The 11,128-nt window shown below is 37.3% G+C and overlaps 1 protein-coding gene across 8 annotated transcripts in view; it reads left to right on the forward strand.

Moving 5' to 3' along the window:
* The window catches only part of PLEKHA1 (pleckstrin homology domain containing A1), a 55,378-nt gene extending 44,250 nt beyond the window's left edge, over positions 1–11,128 (forward strand). For 5 of the 8 annotated variants that reach the window (XM_021703764.1, XM_021703768.1, XM_021703765.1 and 2 more), the window contains 4 exons: positions 3,444–3,508; positions 4,144–4,207; positions 5,802–5,891; positions 8,747–11,128. In XM_021703764.1, coding sequence (XP_021559439.1) covers positions 3,444–3,508; positions 4,144–4,207; positions 5,802–5,891; positions 8,747–9,061 — 534 coding nt within the window. In that variant the 3' untranslated portion in view covers positions 9,062–11,128. Of the gene's footprint in view, positions 1–3,443; positions 3,509–4,143; positions 4,208–5,801; positions 5,892–7,344; positions 7,403–8,746 lie in introns of all 8 variants that reach the window. The other 3 variants (XM_021703769.1, XM_021703770.1, XM_021703766.1) reach the window with 2 other exon arrangements.

Below are 11,128 nucleotides of genomic sequence, written 5' to 3' on the forward strand. Positions count from 1 at the left end.
TGGGAAGAGGGTGGTGGCCGAGATGGGAGAATGTTGACATATGTACTTATTAATAAAATAAGGAAATATATTAAAAGCCAAGTTTCTGTCAAAGGGAATAATAAGTATGGAAAAGGAGAAAACTTTTATATTAGATTGGAATTGATGTGAACATTTAACATATACAGATAGATGTAGAATTAAAAATGTATTCATGTGCTTACGTATATATGCATCTAATGTACTTTGTAGCTCTGTGCAACTGAAAAAAAACCACCATTTTCCCCTGAAAGAAACCTAGGCTTGTGGAGAAATGGCAAGATTCCAAAGCTTAAGACAGGAGAAATGATCAGAAACTAAGCCTGGGATGTCTTATATCAGAAAACAAGTGCTCATAGAATGCTAGGGACATGTCAGAAGGACCCAGAATCCAACTTGAAAACATTCCACCTTACCATATTGGGGGCATTTTGAGTATCAAAATAAGTAATGATGGTAACAGATTATTGTCCTTTGAATAAAGTAGGAATCCATGAACCCACATAGATATAAATGAGTGAATGCATGAGTGTACATACATATGTGTGATGAGGAACCAGAGATCACAAAGCTTCAAAGTCCCTGTCTACAAAATACACATTAAGTACAAAAAGGGAAATAGCAACTTTACAGTGATAGAATTACCGCTATCAGATACCACTTTAATCAGGTGATCAGATGGTTAGAGTGGACTTCAACAGTGGTGAGATGAATTAAAATTATTTACCACCTGACAGGATAGCTTGAGAAGGTTGTTGCCCCATTTCTGTGATGTTCCTGCCAAAGATGCCTAACCTGAATCTAATCTTCAGGGAGGATCAGACACACCCAAATCAGGGATGTTCTCCAGAGTAACTGCCCTGGAGCCTTCAGTAGAGTCAAGATTGTGGGAGTCAAGGACAGAATGACTGAGGAAAAGAAAGATACGATGAGTTAAATGCAGTCTGTGATTCTGAACGGAATTCTTTTTAATAAAGGACATTTGGGGGACACTCTCCTGATTTCGATGGTTGTATTGTGATAAGAGGATGTCTTTGTGGGAAATACTCTCTAAATTGAAGGGCAGTGGGGGCCAGGTCAGCAACTCACTCTGAAATGGTTCGGGAAAGTTAGGTCTTTGTGCTGTGTTTTCAGCCTTTGTCTAAGTTTGTGGTTGGCTCAAAGTTTACAGAGAGAGAAAACCAATGGGGAAAATATCTGGTAGAAAAAGGAGTAAAAGACATGAATAGACAGTTCATTTACAAAGAAATTTAAATGGCCTTTAAACATATATAAGATATTCAACATCACTCGTAATTAGAGCAGCACAAGTTAAAACCTCACAGAAATATTACTTCTCATCTATCATGACAAAGCCATGGTTGAGTGAAGAGATGGGCTGTCCTCTCCCCCCGCCCCAAACAAGTATAAATGCTATTCTCTAACAAAAGGACTGTGGAACCTTGGAGAGATGGCACATTTCAGAGGTGGGGCAGGGATAGGGCGAGCTGAGCCCGGAAGAGCTAGTTGTGACAGAAAATAAGGAAGTGGCTCAGAGAATGATGGGGACATGACAAAAGGACGCAAACCCAGCTTGCAGGGGCTCCCAGTGCCCAAAACTCATACAATTTGAGCACCTAACTAAATAATGATAGTAATGGATTACAACCCAGAGAATCAAAGAAGTAAATGGAAGGAAAAGCATTTCCTTAGAGCAAAATTCCAGCTAATATATGTAGATGAATTGATGGGGTTAGGAAAAAAAAATCAACATTCAGCAGCTACTACAGTAATGGTTTCAGGCAAGAATCCTCCAAGTTTGATAAAACTAATGGGCAAAACAATGAAGGGAAACTGGGTATTCCATAGGCTCCAAGTATCTAACCACAAGATAATAACGACAAAGGAGAAGAGGGTAACTTTCTAGTTACTGGCAAACATGACAGTAAGACATGAGGGTTAATGTCCTTGTAATGGGACACACCACTCTCATGAACTCCCTGAGAATGATGGGATGAGAAGAACATAGCTCATCTGTGGTTTCCCACCAAAACTGTATAGCTTGAATCCAAGCATGGTTAACATCAGACAAGTCCAAATCAAGGGATATTGTACAAAATAACTGGCCTGGACTCTGGAAAACTCTAAAGGTTGTGAAAGAGAAAAAAAGACAGCAGAACTCTTCCACGGTCAAGGACACGAAGAGACATGACCGCTAAATACGAGGTCTGATTCAAATTGAACCCTGCAGCAGAAAAGCCATAGTTTTCCTGTTTCTGTCAAGGATACTGCTGGGCAGTTAATGAGCTCTGAAGATGGTCTATAGATTAGATAACAGTATTTCAGCAGTATGGAGTCACGTAACTGTACCGGGGTTATAGAAGAGAACGTTCTTGTTTTAGGAAATATGCACTAAAGTATTTAGTAGTAAAGTGCATCCTATCTATGGCTTGCCTTCAGACATTTCAGGAAAGGTATATACATACACACCATAGTCACATATATGAACACAAACAGAATGGTGTAGCAAACGTAAAATTTTAACATCTTGGAAAACAGGGTACAACGTACACAGAAATTCTTTATACTATTTTTGTAAGCCTTTTATAGTCTAAAATTATTTTAATTTTTTTTCCTAAGATTTTATTTATTTATTTGACAGAGAGATAGCGAGAGCAGGAACACAAGCAGGGGGAGTGGGAGAGGGAGAAGCAGGCTTCCCGCTGAGCAGGGAGCTCGATATGGGACTTGATCCCAGGACCCTGGGATCAAGACCTGAGCTGAAGGCAGACGCTTAACGACTGAGCCACCCAGGCACCCTAAAATTATTTTAGAATGAACTATTTTGTAAAACTTAAAGATCTGTAATTTTTTTTTTTAAAGTGTTCTGGCATGGTTTAGTTTTTTCTTAGTGCTGCATCAAATAATGGTATGTCTTAATCTTATGGTATGATATTCAGTGAAATACGGCATATAGTATTTCATGGAATGCATAGGATAAATACGCTATTCGGAACTAGTTGTGTCTTATATCTAGTTTTCTAATCTTAAATGAGGTACTTAATGTGTGAGGCTTAGTTTCCTCAGGTGAATAGTGGTGCATACATTGTGGGGTTGTGGAAAGTTTACATGAGGTAATATGTTTAAAAACTAGCAGATGCCCTGGCACTTAGTAAATGTTCAATAAATTGTGCTTGTTAAAATAATGTATTCATATAAAAGTGATCTTCTTTAAATGACAAATGTAATTCAGAGAAGCTGGGTGTTTGCTACTCTGGTCTAGTATCTGAGCTATTCTGACGTTGGATGGTTCAGGAAGGTAGATACAGGTTTTAGATGTGCTTCAAGAGAGAAGCACAGTTTTCATACAGATCTCCAAGTAAGACAACTAAATCTTAAAAAGGATTTTAAGAATATACCTCATGTATCTGTTGCTTTTTTGCCAGGAAAAAGAACCCCTCCGTGTAATACCACTTAAAGAGGTTCATAAAGTCCAGGAATGTAAGCAGAGGTAAGCACCAGCTCTCACTTAGTGCCTGGCACAACTTACTAATACTCAGCAGTGCCTTAGTTTGATTGATGTGTGCAGATGATATTTTTCTGTGTTATTTCTAGTGTTATTTTTAACTCTTCATAGTTGGGATATGCTCGAACTTACAAAATCCTCAGATTAAAGTATTGAGATATTTTTTGTTTCATTTGAAAACTAAAAGTTAAGAAACAATCCCTAGGCTTATTAATGGGAAGGAAAAATTTTAATATGAACAACTTCTAACATATTTGACAGATTGACATATTACTAATTTTAGTATTTGGAAGTTGCTACAGAATAGGGCTTTATAAGAAAATGTGTTAACTGTGCCAGTGTTTCTTTGAGCAGACTGATTTATTAGCAGTTGAAAACTTTGAATTTTAAACTTCTTTTATGAATCTTTTTTAAAAATGTATATAACTATATAAAATATATAAAATTTAGTACAAGAATAAATTGAAAAAGGTGCTAATTTGGTTTTGCTAGATTACACCAGTATTTTATCTCTATTTATTTTCTTGTTGACATATATTTGGTGCTAGATAAACAAGTGAAAGAAACACTATCCACTAACTGCTACTTACGTGCAATTGGATGTTTGTTCTTGTTGACAGTGACATAATGATGAGGGATAATCTCTTTGAAATTGTAACATCGTCTCGAACTTTCTATGTGCAGGTGAGATACTTCTTTAGAGATTATAGATCCTCCTACCAAGAGATTAATAATTTTAGAGGTGAAATAAATATAAATAAACTTGTTGCTTATGTGAATAAGAAAAGAAAAACATGACAACTGTAATTCGCAACTTAAAAAATGTTATATATAAAATTATTGGTAGGTCATATGTTCAGCAAATAGGGGTACTCTTTGTTCTGAATTGGCAGAATAGAATTAAGTAGTATTTGTGGGAAGAGAAATGCTGTTTTAACTTAGATGCTAACTTTCAATTTGGATTATTTTTGCACATATTTTAGGATTCTGATTGTATCATTTTTGGTAATTTTAGAAATGGGGTCTAAAATACCCATAATAAAAATAGATCACACTGGTGGTAGATAGGCATCCTGTATTTAAGTTTAAAATACACTTTTTACTTACACAGCAAATTAGAGTGAAAGTTTTTTTTTAAAGAACACTTGTTTTTGTTTTATGAAAGTTGCATATGATTATTGCATAAAATTTGGAAAATATAGAAAAATATGAAGAAAAGGGTATAAAACATACTAAATCCCACATTTAGGAAACCATTCTTATTTTAGTGCCTTTTTAAAAGCATATATTTTTATAGCAAGTGGGGTCATGTGAAGTACACAGTGATATATTCTGTTAAATATATTACAGTCTTTTTTCCCCACATCATTAAAAATTCTGTAAAAACTTTTACAACTGCACCGTACTCTAGTGTTTGAATGCTCTGCAGTTAAACTGTTTCTCTGCTCCTCTGTAACTGATTATTCACATAGTTTTTGTACATTTACTATGATAAACAATGTGGTGAACATTTTTGTGCTTAAGTTTGCCTGGATTTCTTCTTTAGTTTCTAGATCAGGAATAACTGTCAGAGCATAAACCTTTTTAAACCCCCTTTTTTATCAAATTTATTTCTAGATTTGTGCTTTACCTTTGCCTGTTTTGAGTTTTTCCTTTAAAAGTCCTTGTTATAATCATTGGTTCGAAAGAACGTGACGTAACTTAAAATCTTTGAACACAAGTAAAGGGCAGTATCTCTACACCCCTCTTAGGTCCTGTTTAATTGGATTTAAAGTCATAGTAAAGTTTTAAATTCACATTGGAAAGCAAGGTCCTATCAAGGAATATGATACTTTGGAATATGACTACCAGTATTTCTTCCAGTATTTAGTTAGTGCTAGAAAAGATTTCTAGAAAAATAATATATAAAATGATGTCAAAATGTTTTTTAACTGCACAATTACATAAATACTCTTGTAATAGATTCAGACAATATAGCAGTAGATAGAGCAAAATGAGGTTTGACTTTGACTTCTTCCTCTCGTTTTCTCTCCAGAAGTACTGATATTGACACTTTTTGGTGTCTGATCTTAAAATATCAGGTCTCCCAACTTTTGTCTCTATAGTAACTTACCTGCAAAACCTGGCTTTAAAAAGCGATTTCTAAAATTTTCTGGAAACCCTTGCCTTGGAATGATTTTGTTGTTGACCCTGTAATTTACCAAAATGAATACATTGAATTTGTAGACGTAGGAGCTGATTTTGAGGACAAACTGACGGAGTCCTTTCTCTCCCTTAGGCTGATAGTCCTGAGGAGATGCACAGTTGGATTAAAGCGGTCTCTGGTGCCATTGTAGCACAGCGGGGGCCTGGCCGATCAGCGTCTTCTGTATGTTTCCTGTTCTCTGGGGTGATACTCCCTAGGGCCCCCCCCATCCTGTCGAGTTCTTTTCTTTCCTCTCCCCCTAGTCCTTCTGGTTTCTTTCTGTATTGAGATTTATTTGCATGTTGACTTTCATACCAATTGGACTTGCAAAAAAATAATGCATTTCTAATTTAATGCTTCCTTGTAGTGTTATGTATACATAACTTTCTGTGCATTGTATTGTCTTAAATGCACAAGCAGGGCAACTAAAGAATGAACGTTTCCTTGCTTTGTTTTAGGAGTTCTTACTTGTCACTAGGTCTAGATTTGTTACAACTGGACAGATTCTTAGTATGGGAAGTGGCCTAATCCTGTAAAGCACCTGAGGTTGTAGCATTACAGAGTTTGCTGAAAGCCTCAGTTTCCTCTTTACTCCCTCTAATTTCAGTTAAGGATTTTTTTGACTTACTAGTGCCCTAAGACCTTTGAGCAGCTGGACCCTGATTTGATACGATTTCCTGTTCTCAGCCACATTTTCCATCACATGTTCTCATTTTCATTTTCTTGTAGGGTGATTTAAAAACGTGCTGTTTTTCACTATCATAATTGTCTTTGTGGTAATATGATAATAAAATTGAAATGTTAAACATTTTCAGATAAATAATAAGAAAAATGTTTTTAATTTATCATGTTCAAGAACATCATAGGAATAAGATTTGGCTTTAGAATACCTTGGTCACTGGTCTCTGACCCGAAAATACAAATTCTACTGAGGAATAGAAAAAAAATTTTTTTTTAAGATTTTATTTGTCAAAGAGAGAGAGCACAAGCAGGGGGTACGGCAGGCAGAGGGAGAAGCAGGCTCCCCACTGAGCAAGGAGCCCGATGTGGGACTTGATCCCAGGACCCCGGAATCATGACCTGAGCCGAAGGCAGACGCTTAACCAACTGAGCCACCCAGGCGTCCCGAGAAAAAAAAAAATTTTAAGTGTCTTGAAATGTAGCACTTCCGTCTGCAGAATGTAGTCTAACATGTAGCATGAAAGCCTTTATTACCTTCTACAGATTTGTTGTTAATGCCAGATATTCTGCAGTTTTGGTATTTTTCTGGTAGTAATTCTTTTCATAGTTTCCTGGTAGTGATAACTAAGATAAGTAAATACAAATCCATGTTTCTCACTTCTTAAATTACTCTCCTTATATCCTTTTTGGAATATCTTAGAAGTCACTTTCATAGGTATTAATTTTGTAACTGCCTGTGTTTTATGTGACCTGATTTTCAGCAGCCAAATATGAGACTCTCTGCAAAAACGGTGTCTGTTGGGAAGAGGAAAAATTGGAGAAGGGCACTTGTGTTTTGTGCTTTGTGGTGGGGGCAAAGTGGACTCTCTAGCTGTAACTGTCAGCAGAACTTTCTCTTTTCCTCCCTCTCCCCAGTATAGGTTAACTCTAATCTTAGCTTTGCACTGTGTTCCAGATGCGGCAGGCCAGAAGGCTGTCGAATCCTTGTATACAGAGGTATACATCAAGAACTGGTGAATGCAGCACGTATGTGGGCTCTCACGCAAACGTGCCTTCTTACTAGAGGGCCCGGACTCACTCACTACTTACAACTGATCGTAGAAAGTTGAGTTAACCAAACTGCCTTTTGCAGTTACCGTAACTGACTTTGTCAACACTAACGCAAACTATTTCACTACAGTCATCCGGTTGGATATGTATATTTAAACAACAATGAAAAAGATACATCATGAAAAAAAAAATGGAACCTTACTAATTGAAAGTCACATTAAGCTGTCTTCTAAATTAATTTACTGAATTGCCACAAGTTTCAACTTCTATATTTTATGTATTTTGAAATTTTTTATACTACACCAGTTAACTCCACCCTTGTTCTAATAATACATGCAGATTCATGCATGCATATACATTGGATAAACCCTACATTACTGTAGATGGCATGGCATTTTAAATCTCAGGTGAAATGTAGCCCGCTCCTGGGAATCTGTAGTGTTTTGTCAGTTTGTAGCACTTTGTTTTCAAAGCCACTGGTGTCATACGTGAGTGCAGTAGGACAGGAACTGTATGGCAGTGCATTTGGAATGGTCATATTAAGGCTATCTTTAGTTAGAAGCAAGTTGAAATTAAGATTCACAGCTGATAGTTATTTCACCACAGTTTTACTGAATGATTAAATACGTACCCTTTGCTACCTTTAAAATCTTTAACCATATGAGTGTATGACATAGTCCAAACTAAATAAATGCCATGAAAGGAACAGCGAAAAGACTGTGCTAGTATTGGTTGCAGCAAAATTCAGGGATGAAAAACGAAGTTTGTCAGACTGCCAGACAAAATCGTAGGTTTGAAAAACAGTGAGTTCCACTTATTAAAGAAATATGGCCTTTCCTTTTTATAGTCTGCATTTTTATTTTTTTATCTTCCTACAATATGTGGGAGGATGCCTAGTGTCGATTGAGAAGATTCTCTTAAATAGAATGGCAGAGCTGGTGGGCCCCCTTTCAGACACAGTTCGGTTGCAGGGGGAGCACTGCACTCAGGGGAGGCTGGCTGAGTCTTCCAAGTGGCAAAGCTTTGGTGACAGAACTGGTTTCTTAGTGGAAATGGTTGTTGACTGTCATGGCTTTAACCTCACTCCTAAAAATGCATTGCTTTGGGAAAGAACTTGCACATGTATGCTGCATGGCTCGTGCTTCTGCTCCGCGCGTGTGCGCGTGTGCGCGTGTGCGTGCGTGCGCGTGTGCGTGTGCGCGGGCGCGTGCGCGTGGTGTTTGTTTTTCAGAGAAGAAAGTCTCCCGCTGAGTTACTAACTTGGTCGTTCGTGTTTGCCCGCGTCTGACCACCGCTCCTCTTTGCAGGAGCCTTCCAGCTGGCCTCCCGAACCCAGGCCCGCTCTCCACTCTGCCGGTACAGCAGCCGCCGCCTCACATTCCACAGCCTCTCGCAGCAGCTCTTTGGTCTCAAGCTTTACCATGGAGAAGCGAGGATTTCACGAGTCTCTTGCCAAGGTCAAGCCAGGCAACCTCAAGGTCCAGACTGTCTCTCCAAGAGAACCCGCTTCCAAAGTGACTGAACAAGCTCTGCGAAGACCTCAAAGTAAAAACGGCCCTCAGGAGAAGGATTGTGACCCAGTGGACTTGGATGACGCGAGCCTTCCGGTGAGCGACGTGTGAGACGGAAGCGCGTGGAGCCTCACCTGCTCCTCCGCCCTTCTAGCCAAAGATGATAGAGGATGAAACGGTTTTTAATACATATATTATACTGCCTCTTTGATGTACTCTTTATAAGCTGGTAAACCAAGAATCCAGGGAGTGGCCAAACTAAATGTAATTTCTTTAAAAAAAAAAAAAAAAACGACCGCGAGAAAAAAACCTAAGTGTTTGAGTATCAACTGTCTGAAGCTTTGTGTGCTCTCTTTCGGGTGATGAAAACGTGTGTGGTGTTTTTCCCTAGGGAATCTGACAATTTAAATGTTTAACAACTTAAAACGTGAAAAATGCTTATTAATTATTAATTATTTTGGTTCTTTTTAAAATGCTACTTAGAGTTCCTATTAGATGCTTGGTATTTACATATTCTTACTGGTTAATATTATTGAATGAGATATTGTCAGACTAATACCTAAAATCATGATGTCTGTGGTGCTGTAAAATTTATTCTACGATGTGGACAGTTTGGAAACGATAACCATCTTTGATGCTCTGGATCTCAAGGTGAGTGGCAAGTGTTGAGTAGAGGGTATCATTGGACCTGTTCGTGAGGGTTGTAGGCTGCACGGGATGGAAATTAGAACTCGCACAACTGTGCCTTGGACGTGGATTTGAAAAAACTTAGGACTTGCAGCATCAAACAGTGAAAATGATTTGGTATGAAGTTTCTGGGAGATCTGATTTTCATACCGAGGTTTTATAAGTAGTTCTTATTTCTATATTTGGATCAATGAAAGACCTCAAGTTTATATGTAAAGACATACTGCCCTTAGCCGTATGATTGCAGCCTCCCCTTTTTGTCACTGATTAACCTCTATTCAAGCGCCTGTGTCTTCTCACCTTGTTGGACAATGTTGTCGGACTAATGTTCTCAGAAGTCCTACGTGATCGGTTTTCAACATTGGGATAAAATTAACTTCCAGTAGCATAGTCCTCTCGTGGTCAAGATGCCAGAATGCTTTTATTCTCCTACCTGTGTGATACAGAGGTTGTAAAACACAGATTTGAGTATACATTTAATCATGGGGATATCGTAAATGTCAGTACCGTTCTAAAAACCCTTAGTTTCAAGTGTAATAGATCAGTTTGAAGTGCCATTTTTAATGGTTGAGTTTTAAACATTTGCTTTAAGAAAATAGTCTTGAATTTCACATGCTGCTATTTTTATGATATTTTGCCATCTTACTGTACTGTTTTGTTTTGAGTTCATATGTGTCACTGTTTCTCCTTTGCGTTTTCTAAGATGACGTCTTGTTTGAGAAAGAGGGGGAGAGATTGCCTATTTCCTACGCAGTGGTGGGGTCCAGAGGTTACTATCTGTTATAGTGGAATTATCATGGAATCAGTTTAAAAATCCAAATGCATAAAGTGCACCACTCAATTTTTTTATTCATAAGCTAATACTTTGAAAAGTTATATTTCAGTTTTTTTTCTTTTTTGCAGCTACATTGGAAAATGGTAGAAGGGAAAGGTTTGAAGTAGATATCATATTTTCTGCTGATATATCCATTATAATGGCTCTTTTGAAAGTTACTTTTTCATGAAAACACCTAAGAAATCTTGTATAGACAGTTTGCAATATTCAGGAGCCTCATGCTTTTTTCTTTGGTACAGCTTCTACATTGCATGTTCATTTTAGCATATTTTGGTATTGGTAATTTGATATATTTCATAGTGGCAAAATACTAGCTCTATTTTGGGACTTTTTCTAGAACTACCCTTGTATTCAGTAGCATAGGAAAATGTTCTTGTGATTATCAGGGTCTCCTAATATTTATCTCAATACTTTTATAATTCTATGAAAATTATTTAATTATTTTAAAACATACTTTTCTTGTAAATATGTCACATCTGAATTGTTAAAAAATTACTTTGAATACCTTGGTATTTGCTGCATTTTTTTCCTGTATATATAATGTCTTCTTTCAGAATGGGAATGTACGTGTGCTTCCCAGTGTTTACTTTTACGTCTTATCTTTATAATGTCAAACTGGTTGAACACTGTAATGACTTGAGAATAAACTCAAAATT

Source organism: Neomonachus schauinslandi, chromosome 6 (genome assembly GCF_002201575.2).
Source record: "Neomonachus schauinslandi chromosome 6, ASM220157v2, whole genome shotgun sequence".
Lineage (NCBI taxonomy): Eukaryota > Metazoa > Chordata > Mammalia > Carnivora > Phocidae > Neomonachus > Neomonachus schauinslandi.